General features: G+C 47.3%; 1 protein-coding gene across 1 annotated transcript; it reads right to left on the bottom strand.

The window, feature by feature from the left end:
- Positions 1–4: 4 nt before the first annotated feature.
- PPP2CB (protein phosphatase 2 catalytic subunit beta) lies at positions 5–14,436 on the bottom strand. The gene is made up of 7 exons (XM_069773882.1): positions 14,172–14,436; positions 5,677–5,886; positions 5,270–5,443; positions 4,631–4,720; positions 2,369–2,530; positions 1,388–1,506; positions 5–764 (listed from the first exon to the last, which is right to left on the bottom strand). Exons 1-7 carry the CDS (start codon positions 14,271–14,273, stop codon positions 692–694), a joined length of 930 nt encoding a protein of 309 aa, XP_069629983.1. The 5' UTR covers positions 14,274–14,436; the 3' UTR covers positions 5–691.
- Between the last annotated feature and the right edge of the window lie 5,881 nt (positions 14,437–20,317).

Genomic DNA, 20,317 nt, shown 5'->3' with positions numbered 1-20,317 from the left:
CGGGTTAGGGTTGACAATGGCAAGTTTATTGGTTCAGGTACAGCGAGAAGGATTGCAAGCACTTCCAGGACAAAATATACAGAGGGGAGAGGGGAAAATAACAAAAGAGAAGAAAACAAAACAACAACAACAACCAAAAAAAAAAAAAAAAAAAAAAAGGTAGGATCAACACGGAACGGGAATCGAGCTAAAAAGGGAACACTTTTATCCGTGTTATGACAACATACTCCCAAGCAGGAATTGCTTCCTTTCTCCAGTTAAGTCGATCGGTCTCTCAATAAAATAAAGGGGGGGGGGGGGGGGGGGGAGAAGTTAGTGTGCATTTCCCTCGAAAATAAACTCTAATTCATGCCAGTTAAACACTAGAACTAAAAATTTACAAAGAAGCATCAAAGGAGATGGAAGTGTTATTAGAGTTACCTTTTCCTCTCTGAACAGTCCAGAAGAAAAACAATGACTACAAATACAGCAGGCAAACTGACTGTTGGACTGATGGGCATAGGATATATATAGTGTTGTAAGGAATTCAGTCTCAAGTTGTGCTAAACGCTCTTTGTCCTCTGTATGGCACATTTTGGTCCATGATGGGGATTTTAAGTTGAGACGAACCCTGATTTCTTACAGAAACGTGTAAATATTGTTGCTCTTTAAAATGCCAGGTGTACTTCCTTCTACAAAGGTTAGGAGAGGTTTATAGGAAGTAGTCTGGGGTACGACGGGTAACATGAGGCTCTCCACGACGAGGTGCTGGGTCAAACTGGAGGCTGCAGGAAAGAAAAAGGGATCATTTTCCCTCCTCCACAAGGTATTTCCCAATGCCACGATAAATACCAGACTTGCTCTCCTGCTGCTGTTGCTTTACTCATCCCAGCTGCTTCCACATAAAACGTTCCAGGTCCCAAAACAAGCACCCATGGGAGTTTAAACTCATCAGCTGGTCGAAATGCTGCTTACGGAGTGAACAGCCCCCAGCAGTCAGCACTTCAGCAGCCCATCGCTACTTTCACGTGAGCTCAGCTGAATGCAAAATTCAGCCTCTCTCACCCATCTTTACAAAGCGTAGTACTACCAAAAATAAAAACCAATCCATAAAATCAATCCCTCTTGACTCTCTCCATCAAGCTTGGGCAATAGAGGGATTAAGAAAATGCAAAAGCTCCAACTCTCCAGAGAGCCAAGAAGAGGAGATAATGCAGTACCCAGGAGAAGCTTTTAAGAGCTTAACTCACTACTTATTTTTAGATATTCTTGCAGGTAGAGCACACAATGTTAACTCCAGAGTGGTTTGAGCTGGCTTTTCACAAAGGAGCCCCTTTGGAAAGGATCAGACATTCCTCATAATGCAGAACGGTTAGGAAGAGAGAACAGCCCGAGCCAGGTTACTTACAAGGAATATTTTAAAGTGTCATCTAGTTCCATGATAGCAGCCTGGTTCCCACAACGATAACAGTAATTGGGCGCACTGAAAATGGTAACCACATTTCGGTCGTGGCACCAATTATAACCCTGCCAGAAAAAGAGAAAAAAAAAGGTCTTTGTTAAACCTCAAACCTCAGCCCTTCTGAAGTTCCTCTGAAGGCCTGAAATGATCCAAGGCATTTGTGAAACTGTAGTCTTCTCCTAAGTATTCCCAACTGACATAGTTTCGTTTTAAAAGAAGTACTCTACCACAAGAAGAAGTGGTGGTTACCTAGCAAAACCAGCTTCAACCACTCTACAGAGAGATCGGCCATTCGCCACTCGTGTGTTTATTCATTTTTTATATAAATTATGGATTGTACCACAAAGAAACCTCAAGACTTTTTGGTATGCCTTCAGCTTTTATCCACCACAAACAAGAATTTGCCTGCTGGATGCAAGCGACTTCTGACACACAGTACTACTTAAGGGATCTACTTGAACTAGATTTTAAAAATACATCTGCTCCATTGACCCACCTGGCATTTTTCCAGCAAGACGTACAAGAATAGCCTATCAACAACCAAAATTGTGGCTTAATCCCTGTCACATCTGACTGCTGAGTATTACAGGACAGCCTGCTTAACGCAGCAGCAGTTTAAGTAGAGCAAGCAGCATGTAAGGAGATTATTACTTCCACAAATGGGGTGTGACAGGGTCCCTTTGACAATGTACAGGGAGAGGAGAAGGGGGAAAAAAGGGCAGAACATCCCTTTATTTACATCGCAGGCCAAAGCACATCACTTCATGTCTCTTGTTGTTTTCACATGACTGAAGTCCCTCTTTGATATTTACCTGCATAACATTTAGCTGTCAGCCTATGCAAACCCATCAGGAGAAAGTCTCGCAGAGGAGACAAGAATTGGCATCTATGTTTTGTTAGCCCCCTCTAGCAGAGTGCTTGCCCTACCTCCATGACAAGTTGGTGAGCACGGGAGACCAGTGTGAGACCATTGGCATGGTTAAATGTTTCAGAAATATCTTGCCCAAACGTGTAGCCAGCACCACGCGGAGATATACCCCAGCCGCCACGATCATCTGGATCCGACCATAACAGATCACACATAGGACCCTTGAAAAAGATTAAGCATTCTTCATTAGATCACTAGCAAGTTCGTTATAAAAAGCCACTTTTAAAGTGTATTTTATTTACAGTAAAAAGACTGGCAGCATGTCCTTCTCTGCACAAGGCACGTGAGTTTATTCAACACACAAAATATTGGCTAGTTACTTACTGTATCAGTCAGCATCCTTCCCAAAGAAATGAATACGTACACAGCTGACTGAGAAAGGAGTCCATGTAACCAAAAAACTGTTCCCACCTCCTCTTCCACGCACACTGTTTACCATTGCACTTCCACTAGTCAGAGACACAAAGACACGGAGAGCAGATCCACATTCTTACTCCTGACTCTCACAGTATAATAAAAAAGGCCACATGAGAAGGTATGCATGTCCAAGGATACACTGTGGGTTCACTGGTGCCAGCCAAGTTGCAGTAAATGAAAGAAAGGTAAATGACCCGCAGGAGGCTATGAACTAACTGGTCCAGAGATTGATGTAAGCCTTTGGCAGCCCTTCTGGCAGTGTATTAATCATTTCATTTCTTCTCCTAAACAGTCTACTGTTGACATATTCAAAAACATCCCCGTGTACGTCTTCTAACAGTCACAAATGAAGCTGAGTGACTTTTCTTGCTGAGGTACTAAGGGACAGTAAAGACACTCTAGTATTTATCCAAGCCTGCTTCTGTTTCCTACCCACCGATCAGAGCTCTGCGACAGGGATCACACCGACTACCCGTGGAGGTCCTCAGGATGGCCAGATTTCAGCACACAGATACGCAGCACAGGACTGGGAAAACCCCAGAGTAACAATATAATCATTACACCTAACTACAGGTACATGTCCCACCAGGTAGTCCCTGCCCCCCCCCCCCCAACTCCGGGAGTAATTGACACAGCTTATTTCAGGTTTTTTGGAAGGCTTGGGCAGACCTTAATGCATTGCTCTTGCTGTTATACCAAAGACACTGCAGGACAAGCAGTTAATTTTAATCGGGGAACATTTAAGTCATTTGTAAGCCCCAACCACTCCAACACGGAAGAGCCATTTGCTACCCTGGGAGCTCAGACGGTGGTTTCTTCAGTCCTGATCTCGTGCCCCCAGAAAGTGATGAACAAGGTGAAACACCACAGAAGAAAGGACTGGCTGGAGAGGAAGGATGGTGACACAACATGACTTCACATGGTGCTTGTCTGTTCACAAGCAGGTCTGTGATGAGGCTGAAGGTAGTAAACACTGTCCCCTGCCAAATACTATTCTTTGAGTCAGTGTGACAGTCAAGAAATCCCATGATTCTGTGAAAGACAGCTGTGAAAACCCCATAACTCTCCTTTTGTAGATTGCTGTAATCAAAGCATGTTGACTTGTGTGTGTTTTGCTTAAATGTATGTTCATCTGCTATAGCTCTTAAAAGGTAATAATCCACTGTGTAACCATGTGTCCTGGTTTAGGCTGGGATAGAGTTAATTGTCCTTCTAGTAGCTGGTATAGTGTTAATATTTTGGGTTCAGTATGAGAAGAATGTTGATAACACACTGATGTTTTCAGTTGTTGCCAAGTAATGTTTAGACTAAGTCAAGGATTTTTCAGCTTCTCAGGCTCAGCCAGCAAGAAGGCTGGAGGAGCACAAGAAGTTGGGAGGGGACACAGCCAGGACAGCTGACCCAAACTGGCCAAAGGGATATTCCATACTATGTGACGTCATGCCCAGTACATAAACTGGGGGGAGTTGACTGGGGCAGATCGCTGCTTGGGAACTAACTGGGCATCGGTCAGTGAGTGGTCAACAATTGCATTTTGTATCACTTGTTTTGTATATTCCAATCCTTTTATTTTATTATCATCATTATTATTATTTTCTTGCTTTCTGTCCTATTAAACTGTCTTTATCCCAAGCCATGAGTTTTACTTTTTTTCCCCCAATTCTCTCCCCCATCCCTCTGGGTGGGGGGGAAGTGAGTGAGTGGGTGCATGGTGCTTAGCTGCTGGCTGGGGTTAAACCATGATACCATGTGCTTCACTGTTTAAATGGATTTCAGTGTGAGGCTGCATTTGCATTTTCCATCAACAGATATCTAAGTTTATGATGCATTTCCTTTCCTGTTACCTCATGTGGAACTTCCTGCAGGCGGTCGAGAGCCCTGATATGATCCAGTGTATCTATGGATGGAGAGAGGCCACCGTGGAGACAGAATATCTGTTCCGGGAAAAAAAGAGCAACGCGTTCAGCGCATATTGTTATGGGAAGACTGATCTCAAAAATAGCTGCTTTTAACTCTGTTATCATTCTTTTACAATTACAGCCGTCTCACCCTTGCAGCAGAGAAACCAAATTTCATTCCTGCAGAAGGAAACAAACTAAAAGGCTGCACCTTGCATACAGAGATCTACGCAACAGCAAAGGTACCCTGCCTTCCGTTTTAAGAATATCTTGCCTCACAGCCACAGCTCAACTTGCATCTGATGTATCACGAGGGGATCCCCACTTGTTGAGCAGTCATTTAAAATTTGCCCTACATGCAATACCCTACCATTCCTTCAGCAGCACAATCAAAAGCCTTCCCACACCATCTACTTGTATTAACGCCTCACTAAATTCTTCCCCAAACTCACAATAAATACATGGGCTTTAAAAAATTTTGGATCACAAGTTAAGGGAGCTTGTTTGAGACTGTTCATGTAGAAGTCAGATAATACAGTCTGCATAACTCTATGAAATGGAACATTTTCCTTATTCAAGGCTTACCTGGCCGTCTACTAGAGCTGTAAGCGGAAGATAATCAAACAGATCTGTGAAATACTTCCAGACATTGGCGTTGCCATACTTTCGCAGACATTCATCATAAAAGCCATAGACTTGTGTAATTTGTCTGCTTTCGTGATTGCCCCTCAGTATTGTAATACGTTCTGGGTAACGCACCTATTGACAAAGAAAACTCGTCTTTAACACCATCAATATGGAAAGAAATAGTAACAGAGTATTTCAAATAGCAGTCAAGCACTCAGCTTTGTTATAGGATAGCATGAGTCCATTAATGCATTTCAATTTATGTCCGTCTAGCTCAAGCGAACAGCAGCATCAATGGGAGGAGCAATTCTTTCAAAACTCCCCGAAAGCACAGTTTTGCCCAAGGCTGCTGTAGAAAACCATACCTTCAACGCTACTAGAAGAGTCACAGTTTCCACCGAGTAATAGCCTCTGTCCACGTAGTCTCCCATGAACAGGTAATTTGTGTCTGGAGATTTCCCACCAATTCTAAAGAGTTCCATAAGGTCATGGAATTGACCGTGGACATCCCCACAGACGGTGACGGGGCAACGTACCTCTTGAACATTCGATTCTTTCGTAAGAATTTCTTTAGCCTAGCAAGAAAAAAACATTTAGGACAAAAAGATAGGAAGCTCCTTCATAAGCAGGTGCAGATGTTATTCCACTGCATTTGCACTGGAAACCTGATTTCACTCCAGCAGCTGAAGGTAACTACTGGAAACACAGTTTGTTGGGTAAGCAAAGACAAAGTGCATTTTACAAATCCCTGTGCACAAAGACAAGTGGGTTTGCTACTGTGAGGCCAGGCCGTGAAGATCTTATTGTATCACAAGCACTGACAAATAAATTCAAAGTAACTAAACAAGTTAATTCCCAGCCTCCCCTGAAATGAAGCACAAGACAAAACACTATTCCAGCAAGCTTCATTAGCATCATGGGCAGACGTTATCTTATTAAGCACAATTGATTTTCTTTTTTTTAACATACAGATTTTGACGGACTTCTCCATCTGTACACTCTACAGAGCTCATGCCTGTTCACCTCAGCTACGTGAACTACGGCAGCACTCACCACTCTAATCTGACTGCCAAAGTCAAGTGGTATTCAGTTTCACAATACCTAGAAACTTTTATCTCAAGAAACACAGCTGTCCCCTCAGTACTGCAGGCCATCCCATGTCCTGTCAGCAAGAGTTCAGTGTGGAACTCGTACGAACAGAGATTAGTCAATACTCTTGCTGTCTGCTGTAAGGGTAGAAATACCAGAGGAGATAGTGCACGCTGCTCAGGCAACTACTACGGTTTTTTGAACAACCTGATTTGCAAAAGCACACATAAAGCTAGATATTATTCGGTACTTACACTAGTAGGAAAACTACAACCTCCTAGACTTCCATCAGAAGTCATCTGACTTGCAATGAGGCACTTACTCCCTCCTGCCACATTTTAGTCTGACTACCACCTCAGTTGCTCAACGGATTGCTCTCAATCCCACACAGCCATGTGGAACCATTCGCGTTCCACCTTCGCTGGCAACACAGCAGCAGGCTGGAATAACTCTTCCGCCAGCACTGACAGCTACTCCTCACCGCCTTCCTCCTCTGGGATCCCTCAGGGTTCCCCCTGTTGCTGCACAGCCACAAACCTCAAGTGCTCTCCCAAGATCAGATTTCTCAGCAGCGGGTCCATGCCATTGGAAACGGCACTATGAACAGCATGTTCGTTCCACATCGGCAAAGCCAGCTCATTGTGTGATCGCTGAGCAGAGATGATGCTAAGAAAGGCTGCACACGACAAAGCTGCTCAACTGGCAGAAACGCTGGGCAACCACTACGGCACAACATGAGCTGAGCTGTGTTACTCTGCCAAACAGTAACCAATGCGAGCACCAGTACTGGGGGTTGACGGGGCTGCCCCAGCTCTCCGGAGGTACTGCGCTTTCAGATTGCATTGTGGTTGAGTACGAGACGACTGGAGCCATATGTCAGGAAAGGGAGCCTTCTCTGCACATTCCCAGAACACAAGGGAACTAACAAATCCGTTTCCCTTGCAGAGGGGCAGATTTCTTCTTCTTGCTTAAGCTACCGAGGAAAACAAGTATTCGTAAGCTTCACTTTACTAACCTGGCACAGAACATCACTGCATATGCAACAGGTGCTTCTCTCACCCAGGGCACTTTTTGCCTGCCAGATTTCCAATCCTCTTCCAAACACAACAGTTTAACAACTTCTAAAGGCAGGTCACATACAACTGGGAAAGCAAAGTCAGAGGCAATTTAAACATACGGAGCCACAAGCAGCTTCCCTGGCTGTACCCAGCTGGCAACAAAACGACCACAGATGGAGGGATGGCATCCCCGGATTTAGTCATCTCTTCCTCTACACCCAGCAGCTCCTCTGCTCATTACAGCCATGTAATGTAGCCTGTCTGCATCACCTTATTATCGTTATCAAGTAGCATGTTTGTTTTGCTGCCTCCAGCTCATCAACTGATGCAGATCAGCGCTCCAGGCACAGCTGAGGCACAGAGAACACCCACAGATAGGCTCAGTCCAATCTGAACAAAAGGGATGGAAGATCACCAGTGCTGAACAGTCACCAGCAGGCGATGATCGGGCTATTCATCGCCAAGTCCTTTAGCTCAGGATGACGTAGCTCCCACCTGCTGCTACCAGGAAGAAGCTGCTTACCGAGGACACCCTTAGTGGGCTCCCCAAGGATGCCTGTGTTCACATTCAAACGTTAATTGTCCTGCCTCTTTTAAGGAAAGCTCATATTCAGAAAGAATAACTAAAATCCAAGCAGCCAAGGGCTTGGACAACATCCAGGGTGCCCCTTCCACTGTATGTAACACAAGGGATGTGACCTTGATCCTCAAAGACACATCCTGCACATGGACCTGATGACATGGGGTCTATCTTGCAGCTCTAAACTGACTGGAAGCTGCTGAACACGTTGCGTCTTTGAGTGCAATAGTAACACTCAAATTCTGTTCAACTATCTTTAAAAGCACCCATAGCACCTTTTGAGAGCTTCGACCCTCTGGGAGAGACAAACACAAAACAGTCACAAAACAGCTGCTCAACGTGTTCTGACTGTTGCACAACGCAACAGACAGGGTTTCGTTATAAGCTGGAGCTAACAACCACAAAAGGTGTGAGGTATTTTCTGCCTTTTTGTATCACGCACACTGCTGCCTTCCCAGATGCGTAAAAAGAAATCCACTTACTTCAAGAGACCGGGGAAAAGATGCGGGACACTGCACAGATATCATGCATACTTACCAGTGTCTCAACCACATCGCCAGTCTCCACCTCTCTGATCTGCCCATCATGAAAACCCGTGCAGCCATCCTGAGAACACGTACAGGTAAAGCAGCACAGGCAACAGAGAAGAGGTCCTTTTGTGCAATAATAGGGCAAACATACTCACGTTAAATGCATCCTAGGAAGGTGGGCTAGCCGAGTCCTGAAATGTTGGTACTAGGAGAATCAAGAAGTTTCCCCTCAGGAGAGAGGAGGAGCTAGCAGCTGAAGAGCAGCAGCTTCTTAAGCTGCCTACCAGCTGTTACTGTGTAGCCTATTTAACTTACTATGTAGACAAACATACAGGCACATTAATGGATTAAGTCTGTCGTTTTAACACCGCAGAGCTGGTTCAAATCAGGCTTGGGAGCTGAGCTCAGCTGGCCACAGAAGTTTGCCCTCACATGACTTTCTAATGCAGAACGAGACCTTTAAAATCTTAAGCATCATTAAAAACACCCTAGAAAAGCTGTAACTAACCAATGCACTCTGCTCACGTATTTCACTGTGCAAAGCTAATGTGGAAGTCAAATGACTTAAAATAACAAAAGCACCATTACAAAACAAGGATAAAAAACTCTGATGCAAGTAAGCTGCCCTGCTTTATCATCATATGCTTAGTTAAGAAGGCTGTTAAATAACTATGACTTGAAGTCATATTTTAGCTACCTTTGTTTTAGAAAACGGTAACTAATGTTATCAGCTACCTAAGCACGTGTCCCAATTGTTTTCGATGAAAACCATATCCACGTCAGAATAAAAAGAAGCAGCTTTTAGGTATTTTTATTAAATAAACCTCCATTAAGCACAATAGTTACCATGCCTGTGCTCAAAATTACTTGGAAGAGAAGACTATTTGTTGGCTGTGAGGTTGCCCGTCATCTCAGCTCCCCTCTCTTTCTCAGTTTTAGGTTCTGTGGTCACCTTTGTAGACTGGAACACAAGATTGTCTGCTGTCCAGTCCTCGACCTGCGTGGAGAGAGGCGGGAGAATGCACGTCCCAATAATTTACTGTGCTGTCCTTGCAAAAGGAAACCGAGCGGTCTCAGGGCTTGAACACAACCCATTAACGCGCTGCTCCGAAACCTGAGATGCTACACCAGCTTTGAGACTACCATCAGGATCACCAGGAGACTAATCCCTCTGTGAGAGACTTAACAATCAAATCCACATCAACTATTATGCTATTTAGATTTGTCTATGATAATTGTGTAGGCCGATTCCATGGCTGAGGGGATTATGATCCAACCAGGAGGCAGATTTTCAGCATTGTGCTTTCTCTAGGGAAAAACAAAGACCCCCAAGCACCTCCTTTACATACAAGATCCTTTGAGAGCACAGAAACTCAACTCCTTCTGGAACGTTCATTTACAGCACCACAAGCTCAGTTTGACCCATAAAGGCTCTTACTTCAGGAATCAGAGAAGCCAGCCACGGAGCTTCTGATAAAAATTCAACTGAACCGTAATTCCATCAGCTGCGACAGACCAAGCTACTACGTCGACAAGTGTACTGAGGGTATTAAATCTCAAGGAGCTTGGCCAGAACAAGGACCAGCTAGATTCTCCCCAAATGAGAAGGAAGCTGGAGAGATGGAGGTGTCCTGCCCTTCAGCAACAAGGCAGAAGAGGACACCCTGGAGCCTCAAGCATGACAAGGACCGTCAAGGTGCACAGGTGCTCCTAGACGCACCTGCGCCAGCGTGCCCCAGGATGAGCATCACCACTGAAGAGATGAAATATTCCTGGCCACAACTCAACATGACACTCGGAATTTCATGGTTTGAACAGCATCCAGGATGCTACTTGGCTCCATCACTCATACTAATTTCACCAACTAGTGCAGAAGAGCTGCTAACTCATTCTCCTAAAATTATTCTTAGGTGAAATGATCTCGGAGGGCAGAAGCATCCTAAGTACGTGCCAGTAACAGCAATACTCCCTACAGCATCAACTGGCTCCTGCTGCTTGGTTTGAAGAATCAGTTTACAATTACCATTCAATAACCGTACAAGAAATGCAAGTCTTCATTAGCGATTAGAATCCTTCTCCTCCCACCACTTCACAGCACAAAGCCCTCAAGCTGCTCACAGCAACGAGACTGTAACCCTTCTTACACATACAAAGAACACAGAAAAAAGAAGCTACAAAGAGAGAGACAGTTATGGATGGTTGCTTGCCTGTGTTTAATTTAAGAGACAGCCTTTTACTTGCCTTCTTTCATATCCCATTGTATTACCTTGGTAAAAAACCCTTTTCCCTGGGGTAAGCAGGATGGCTCTCAACTCCCTCACCTGCACCAGAATTAATTTGCTGACCTGACTTGAACTTTAAAATGTTAAGTATTCAGAGATTTCCAAGTCCAAACTTGGGAGTGCTTGCCATTAAATGAATCCAACTTCTTGGCCTTTTAGCCTGACTTTAGCTGTCCAAAATACAGGTTACAACCTGGGCAAGTTCAAAGGCAGTTCGATACAGCCAGCACTACCCTGCTATCAGTATCCAGGTTAACAATTTCAAAGCTAGCACCAGCACAGAAAGCTGCCGTGGCACCTCTGATGAAGCTCAGACATAATCAAAGGCAGAACTCTATAGCTTTTCACTGCCTATTTAATAAGAGTGGAAAAAGGTTTTAACAACCTTCTACCGTAAAGAGAGTCTAAGACCATGATGTTAAGAGAAGTAGTATGAGATGCGAGATATCTGACACACATTTCACCAACATGCTGGAACATTTCTCGTGTCTACAAGCTCCAGCAGTGATCATAATTGTTTGTCCTTCTATTATCATTTAAATGTCAGCATGATTTTAGCTAGATTTCACATTAAAGACCAGCAGAACGGGAAACAAGTGTTTTCATGTTGTCTTGAGATGACATCTTGATTAACTGCATGAAGAATACAAGACTGATTAGCTGCCAAAATTATGTCGTAACTGGACAAGTGATGACAGAATGTGATTTTTACAGGTGCAAATTTCAAGAACTTTCAGAGTTTTGGCATAATTTGGCATATCCTCATCAACCCTAGCTATGCCCAATCTTTCCCTCATTACTGTCCATTATGCCAGCAATTAAAAACAAGAGTGACCCACAGAAGGCAAGTCTGGGATCTGTTTCTTGGGGGGGGTGTTTAATCCCTCATTTTGATTTAAACCTTTTTTTCTTTTTTTCACGACTGAACTCTTGCACAAATTTAAACCTGCGGCAAGAGGTCCTATTGTGCTTGGCCTCTTAGAAAATTGTCACACAAAAGGGAGTGCTAAGAAGTGAGACAAGGTTGGTAAGGGTTTCTCCAAATATTATCTGAAGGAAACAAACTAAACAAGCTTTCTGGCAGGGCTACTTCACACCAAAAGCAAGCCTGCACACCCAGAAGTTTTTGTAAGCTCCTTTCCACTACCAGCTGGGTAACACAACCACTCCCCAAAAACTTAAGAATAAGGCAGGTAAGAGCATCGCAGAGTATTTACTTCATACTCAAGTTCTTCCGATCAGCCTTTCATTCACCCTTGAAAACGAGGTGCTGTGATAGATGACATTCATCTCATGCCGTGCACCACAGGTTCAGGGTTCCCACCTATCATCTGGATGACAAACACCCTCTCCACCTCCAGCTGCAACGCGGTGCGCTGAGCTGCCACTCTCCCTGTTTGCTGTGCCAGCCCTGACGTACAGCCACAACCTGCTGGCATTGTCCTCCAGCTTTTCAAAACACAGCAGCCACAGCTCCTTAATTAACAACGCAGCCGGAGAAGAAGGGAAATGTTTTTCTGTAACAGCTTGCTGGTTAGAACAGCAGTTCCCAACCAGCAATGCTTGAAGCAGGGCACAGATCATGCTAATAAATTCTTTCAGGCTTATTAGCTGGGCCTCACACAGGAGACAGCACAGCCACAAGGAGCTCTTACTCACTCTTCAAGATCTATCTACTCTTCAAGCCACTGCTGTCACTCCCTGCTGCGGCACCAGCCCTTCTCACCACACTCCCTCTGAACTGATGGAGCTCTGGAGAAAGAGTCATAAAACAAACGGACCGCATGGGATAAAGAAAAGGGAAAGGGAGAAAGAAAACAGAGGCTGGGTGGGGGCTAGCTAGATTTCAGGACCACCAGTGAAAGCATTTGCCAGGAAGCCAGAGCCTGGAGTCCTGCATAGTCTCTGCCTGCGGCATTCAAACAAACAGCTCCTACCTTCCCGATGAGCACCCCTGGCACATTATGAGGCTGCAGCACAGACCCTCTCTACTGTTCAGACCTTATCACTGCAGTAGTCTACTGAGGATCCGATAGAAGGAAACAACTGTGTCTTCTGAAGTTGGCACTGAGATGTTTAGTCACTGGCCAAAATGTGTTGCCACGAACAGGCATCAGAAAATATTCTCCACTTCTGAGAGAACCGAGCGAGACACAGAGGTAATAACATGACAATGCCAAGTTCACCATCAGCAATATGACGCTAAAGGGAAGGCTGAACTAACTACTCTATCCTCTGCACCTGATAATTATCAGTCCGTCCAGGAAAGGAAGCCGAGAGCTTCTCTAGCCCACCTGATGCACAGCAATGGTCCCTGCTGGTCACTGAGATAAGGAGCAAATAGAATAATCTCTGTTACTACATTTGTTACCGCTTGAATTCTTTAATTGTGACATCTTGCCAAGTCCAAAGAAAATCCTAACTTAGACACAGATTGCAGTATTGAGGGAGTGTTCACACAGAGGGATTTAACTTCTCGGACAAAATCTGACAAAAGTCTAAAGATCAGTCTCCTGATTGAAAAGAAAAAAAAACAAAACCAAAAAGGCTCTTGACAGTCTACACTAAACAAGTCCAAACAGGAATTTCACTGTCAAAACCACTGTCCAAAATAGCAGGCGATGTCCTTTATCCAAGCATTTCTCCTATTTTAGTCTCCCTCAGCAGCTTGTAAGCCTCTGTTTAGGTCGGCACTACAGCTTATCTCTTATCCCCCTCTGCTTTCCTAGATTACACATCAGATGTCAGAAGGTCTCCTCATTGATTCAGGGTTGACTTTTTAGTACGTGGCTACTACACATGACGAGAAGGAAGAGATAAGCGCAAGGTGAGGCCCCCGGAAGACAGAATACACTTCTCCCTGCCCACATCACCCCTGAGCCTCCCCCGCGACCCAGGTGAACCCAAAGCCAAAAGGTAAAAACCATGCTATTGCGGACAGTTATGTGTGGGGAAAAAAAACCAACCCTACAACCGTGGCATTTTTAACGCCAGAAATATACTGTCGCTGTATCCAAGAGGACTCCCCACCTCAGAGATACTCCAGGCAGCATCACGCTCTCACAGCGAGCAAAGTGAGGAGAAGCAAACCTGCTTCCCCGTCACAGTACCCCACACAACGCCCACTGCCTTTTTCACTAGGTTTTGCCCTCAGCTCCCCCAGCAGCGGGGCTAAGGGACCGCAAGCCCCAACCCCGAGTCAAACCCCTCCGGCTTCCAGCGTTGCCGGCCGGGGGAATCCCTCACCGGGCCCTAGAAAGGAAAAGAAGCCGAGCCCACGCCAGCGCTGTCCCCGTCCCCTCCTCCGGCCTCCGCACTCACCTTCTCGCAGAGGCTGCGGACCTGGCTCTCGCTCAGCTGCCGGCACTCGTTCAGCTGCTCGATCCACTGGTCCAGCTCCTTGGCGAAACCTTTCTCCTCCATGATGGCGGCGGCGGCCTCCTCGCCCGCCGCGTGGGGCCGAGGCCGGGGGCCGAGGAAGGCCCCGCGACACCCGGGCCCACCTAAAAGTAGACGGCGCAACTAACCGGGACCGCTAGGCCTATACTCCGCGTAATGGCGGTCCGCCCCCCCCCCCTTCACCTCACCTCACACCCCCCTCCTCCTCCGCCAGCTTCCCTCCCGCCCTCCCTCCCGGTCCTGCGCACTTCCGGCCACACCCACGCCGGGCGCCCTTCCGGCGCACGCCCCCCTCCCCCCCCCCCGCCCAGCCGTTAACGGTCACCCGTTCCCCTGAGGCGGCCGATCCCCTTTTCCTTGAGGCGGGTTGGGGTGAAGCGGGGGGATGAGGGAAAGCCAGGCGGGGGCTCCTGTCTCCCTTCCCTCAGGGAGATCGTCCCTCCCCGTCCCCTGTCACCGCCTTTGGGCTTTAATGTGAAGAGGCGGGGAGGCCTGGCGGACTCCTGGTAATGTGGGGACCCGTTGTCGTTATGGGTTTGCTGAGGGGAAGGTTGGAGGTACCGAGCGGAGACCGGCCCGGAGATTTGTGTGTGGAAAAGGTGAACTCGCTGTCACGAAAGAAGCTGCTCCTGCCTCTGCGCTACTTGTGACTCGGGAGGCTGCTTCTTTTCTCACTGGGATTTTGGTGCACGCCTGTTTATGGTAGGCGGCATCTCACTGCTGCTGTTAGACAGGAGACAGTCACTATTCCACCCAAAGTGACCGAAACAGGGTACGAAAAGAAATAAATCACGCAAAGTAGGCGCAGCTTGCACCCCATAAGAGGCCAACACAAAGCATGTGCTTGATTTCAAGTGCCACTGAAATCCTCAAACAGGGAACTTAGACGCTGCTGGGGTGGTTGTGGTCTCCTGCACAGGCGCATCATCCTCCGAGAAGGAAAACTTAACAATGAAGGAAAAGGTTGAAGCTGCCCAGTTCAAATTCAGGTTTTTATCCGAGACTGGGGCTTTCAACAATCACCTATTTGCACGAGGGCGCTCATCGAACTTCAAAGTCATGGCAGTATTTTGGAGGAATTTTTTCTTCGTTTTAATCTTCTGCCCGGACTTTTAAGATGCCAGCTCCATTCTCTGCAGCTGGCTGCTGCTGCCGCGGTGCCAGACGTGGCAGGGATCGGCAGAGGCCGTGCCTCCTCCAAGCTTGCGGCTGGCCCCAGTGATCACTGCTGCGTGACTTGGTTAAGGGCGAGCTTGCTGTGAGGTGGGCTACCCTGACACTGGAGTCTCCATCCATTTTATACAAGGGTGATCAAAAATGGAGCGCATGTACCAAACGCAGCACAGTATTAATTAACATTAACAATAAAAACGAATATATTTGCTTACAGTCTGGTACTCGATTCATCTCACAGTCGGCCCAAAGCACTGGGTAGGCTTGAGTTGCAAGTGCCTGGCCCAGGCAGCGAGGACTGGGATTTTAGATCACGGGTGGGAAACTTTTCTGGGATTTTTAGCAGAATAAGATAAGTGAAGTCCCTGTTGTGGTGGGGTTTTTTTCCATGTCAGATGAAAAAGCTGAGAATTGCTGAGGACCTACTCAGGCTGTGCAGGTGTTCTACCAAGAACACCAAAGCGGGTCACAGTTTCCTTAATCCCCACTTGGTAAAGCAGCCGGACTTGTGGACTTGACCCTGAGGTGAAGGAGAAAATTAAAGGATTCAGAACATCACACCCCTGAAGCAAAGTAAAAGGGAGCAATATATAGATATAAAACACAATTTTGTAGCTACTCTTAAAAGTTTGCCATTTCAGCAGCCAGAAAAGACGCCTAACAGGAACCATTTGCATACACCTGTATGTTTTATTTGCTCATTTGTTTCCAGCAGGTTATTTTTAACCAAATTGCTTGCATTCATGGCACTGCAGCAGAGACCTTAACAGCCCCGGGATAAGGTGAAACCTCCAGCGTGTCAGTGAACAATAAATCTTACCACCCAAGAGCTTCCCAAGGACAGCACGTGCCATGTGCCTTCAAGAGCATAAGGGAGACCGACACCCCCTGTAAAAATCATCCCATGGCTTGTCCAAAACGACCCAAAAAAGTGCGTCCTGGGTCTCAGGAGGTTATGATGCAGCATTAAAACAAATGCCGAGCGACTTTTATATATGTCTTTCGAATTTTTAAGGTTTCCTGGTTATTTAATACGAGGAAACAAAATCAGAAAGAAGGCCACGGGTTAACATGGAAGTCTCACATCACTCCTGTTGGGAGAAATACCACGTACCCCGAGTCTTGCAGCAAAATCAGAGAACAGCATTAACTAGCTGCTAGCAAGCTAGTTAAGCTAGTTATTTATGTACTTGCTAACTAGTAAGTTGATTATTATCCTAAGTTTTAGATTGGAAACGACTATCTGGTAACTACTTGCCAACCCCTTTCTATCCCGGTATACGGAGACATATGTTTATATATCCACATATGCATATACTTAGGTGATGTTTCTATTTACTGATTCCCTACCACCATTAAAATGTTTAATAGGAAAAGCCTAAATGGAAAGCTTGAGTATTTCTCTTGGCTCCTTATCAGGAACTAAAGAAGTTTCTTAGATATCGATCCAAGATGGTGGATTCTCTCCCTGGCATCAGCGAAGGACCAGCAAAACCTCACACCTACGGCTGTTGCAGCCTGTGAACCAGGATCGTCCTCGGATCAACCCGAGGTGGTTTATTGGAAGAGCAAGCTCTCGGGAAGAGGCACGGATTTCCCTGCAAAGGAGTGGCGGGGCACAGAGCCTGCCAAATCACCAGGCAGCAATGGGGGATGTTCAGCAGACTCCCCGGCAGGGAAAATTGAAAAGCCTCACCGAGAGAAAATTAATGAAAGCAGGAGCCTGCGGCGCTACGCTGCGATCTGGATGTTGGCTGCGAGCCTGGTGGAGAGAAAACCCGCCCAGGCGTGCTGCAGGTGCTGCACAGCACATCCTCAGCTGTGCAAAAACCGAGGGGGTGTTGTAAATTTGAAGCCTACCTGCGGGGTTCCCTCTGGATCATGCTGTCATTGCTGCTGGCCATGTCCTCCGAGGACCCAGGGCAGACTGGGAGGAAGGACATGGTTAAGAAATGGGAGTCAGGATGCATAGCTTTCCCTGGATGTGGCTTTGCTCTGACGGTAGAAGTGTGTAAAGCTTTATCTGTGCAGAAGACAGAGTGCAGCTCTGCTCCCCAGCAGGCAAGAGAGGAGTTTGAGGTGGCATGCTGAGGTCCGAGGCTCACCGATCCCTCGTTGGCTGCCGGGCAGGTCAGCTGCCACAGTCCCCCTTATTTCACAGTGGCAAATTTTCTTCCAATTCCTCAGCATTTGGTGGACGGGCAACGAGAGGACCAAGTGCCCTTCCCTGGCACAGCCAAACTTCATGTGCTCAATGGTCTTCATCATTCTCATGGTATGAGCCATTTCCCCCAAATCTTTCCTGGCAGCTGACTTGAAATGTCCAAGCAATCCCATAAACCAGTTGTGGTTGTGGTCTAGCTGGCTACCGGTGATGGCCAACACAACTTTTCTTCCCACGGTCTCTCTGCAATGATCTTTCAGTAATGAGAAAGAAGTCATTTGCTCTTGGCAGTCAAGTAACTCGGGGAGAAGTGAAAAATCAAACCACAATAAGCTCTGAAATCTTTCTGCCCTTCCTTTTTTTGCTACTGAATTCTTTAGGAAGCGAACCGTTTCACACATCATGGCCACCTCAGCATGGGTCTCAACAGCTTCTGGCTTTACGATGGCAGTACTAAGGTTGCCTTTCTTCACCGTGCCCAGTGTGTTCTCGTCAGCGATCTAGAGGGTGCTTACACCTTCCTCCTGCAAAATCTGAAAATACTTTTTCAGGGTCTCAGAATGCTCCCTACATCTCACTGTTAGTGTCTGCACCTTCCTGAGATCCGCAGGGTGGGCTTCTTCCAGCAAATATCAGGATGTGAAATTGGGATTTTCTTGGGTGGGACTTTCATAACAACTCAACATTGGGGCTTCATGTTTCTTATCCATCCTGTTATGGGGTTTTCCAGTTTTAAGCTGACAGACCTCACTGGGTTTGGACAGGGCCTCCTGGTTGAGTTCAAAGAGAAGCTGGCTCTTTTCCTCCTCAGCAGCCTTTTCTAAAAACATCCTTCTTCCCAACTAAAAACATCCTTCTTCCCAACAAGGCTTTTAGCTGCCTCAAAAAATACATGCTCAGGGCCAAAGAACGATGCCCTTGGGGCTGCGGATGTGCAAGTCTTGGTGAAGGCAGCCTTTGCAGAGAGCATCTCTGTTAGGAGCTGGGGCGGCTGGCAGCTCTGGCCTCTGATTTTTGGGGGGTGCTAGGCTCTCACCTCCTTGTCCAGAAACAGTGGATTTGCTCGGGGTGCCAGGTTGGTTTTCTCTCTTTTTTTGGGCTTGTTTGCCTGGAGATCCTGCCAGGCAACAGCCCCCGGCCTCTGACGCTTTCCAGTGTTTAGCAAGTGGGTTTTCCACTACCTTCTCTAAAATCTAATAATTTCTGCGCTAAAACCTTCTGAAAAGGCAATGCCGGTGAAAGTGGCATAAAAGGCCATGAAAAAATAAGTGCGTGCTGGCTCTGTAACATTAAACCACTCATTGGGTACCTTTGCTTTCTTATTTTTCTGATTTTTCCTCTGAAGCTTGGTCTTTTAGGGCATGATACAAAACGCAAGGGAACCCAAATCAGAAATAATTACTTACTGCCACCACCACCTATGGAACGCATTGCCTGGGGTTATCCACTGCTTCTCAGAGAGTGGTGTATTCCTGTGTTTTAGAGAGGAAAAAAACCCACAGAGTGAAAAAATAAATAAATCAGTAAAGTCCTTTGTTCTGTCGGCAGCTGAGGGTGCACAAACCAGGACATGTCCTCCGACTAGAGTCACCACGCGGTTTCTAGTAGCTGTTCTCACTTGGGGGATGATGGCCCTGGCGTGACTTGCTCCGGGTGCCCCCCAAAGGGCACCTGACCCCCCGGGAGGGTGCAGGGGAGCATCGGGGTGCCCAGGGGCAGGAGGATGTGGACCTGCCTGCCCCGCCGTGCACCCACATGCGTGTGTCCCCCACTGTCCCTTTCCCCCCAAAGGCTGCCCCGACACCCACCCCATGTCTCCTGTGCACCCCAAGCCCCCCCACACTCCCCAGGGCCTTACATGTGCAACCCAGGGCTCCTCGCACCACCCCACAGCAGGGCACCCTGGCCCACGTGCCCCCAACCACCCCCCCTGCCCCATGTCACACACACACAGTAGGACCCCTTACACCCCACAGCAGTGTACCCCATACCCCGCACCCTCACCCCATGCTGCGTGGGCACCCTGGGGCCCCTCACATGCCACTGCGGGGCACCTCATTCTCTCCTGTGTCCCCTCAACCCGTGTCCACACACATCCCAGGACCCCTGCACCCCACGATGGGGCACCCCATACCCGCCATGTGTACCCTCACCCCGTGCCACGCATGGATCTGTGTCACCCCCCCAGGGACCTGCACCCCCCTGTCACCCCGCACCTCTTTTGCAGCACCCGCCGCTGAGCCCCGGCGCTTTCGTGACGGTGGTGGCATGGCCGTGGGAGAGGCAGCGCCAGCAGAGCTGCCCCGGGGAAGGGTGCAGCCACCAAAAATCAGCTGGGGAAGCAAATCTGCAGAATTTGGAGTGACGCACCAATGCTCAGCGCTCCCGGGGACTGAGCAGAGCCCACCGACCCCCGATTTGAGGCTGAAAGGCGACAAAGGAGGATTTCGGGGTGCAGACACTGCATTTTCGCTCAGGTTGGAAGGCAGACGTACCTGACAGCATCCTCCGCAAAGCCAGGCTTCTTGTTCCCAGCTTCTCCCCATGGGATTCATCTCTGCTCCCTCCTTCCCGTGCCGGCGTCCATCACCATAGGCAGTGCTTCTCGTACTGCGAGGAGCAGCCGGAAACATCTACAAAACCTTGATAAACTGGGAAAAAAAGCCGGAGAGAGGTCAGAGAGGAGGAAAGAGGCAAAGAGAGGGGGGACAGTGCCTGGAGAGGGGGCTAA

This window comes from Haliaeetus albicilla, chromosome 1 (genome assembly GCF_947461875.1).
Source record: "Haliaeetus albicilla chromosome 1, bHalAlb1.1, whole genome shotgun sequence".
Lineage (NCBI taxonomy): Eukaryota > Metazoa > Chordata > Aves > Accipitriformes > Accipitridae > Haliaeetus > Haliaeetus albicilla.
Note: the sequence above shows the minus strand (reverse complement) of the source record. Positions and strands in the feature narration are given on the sequence as shown.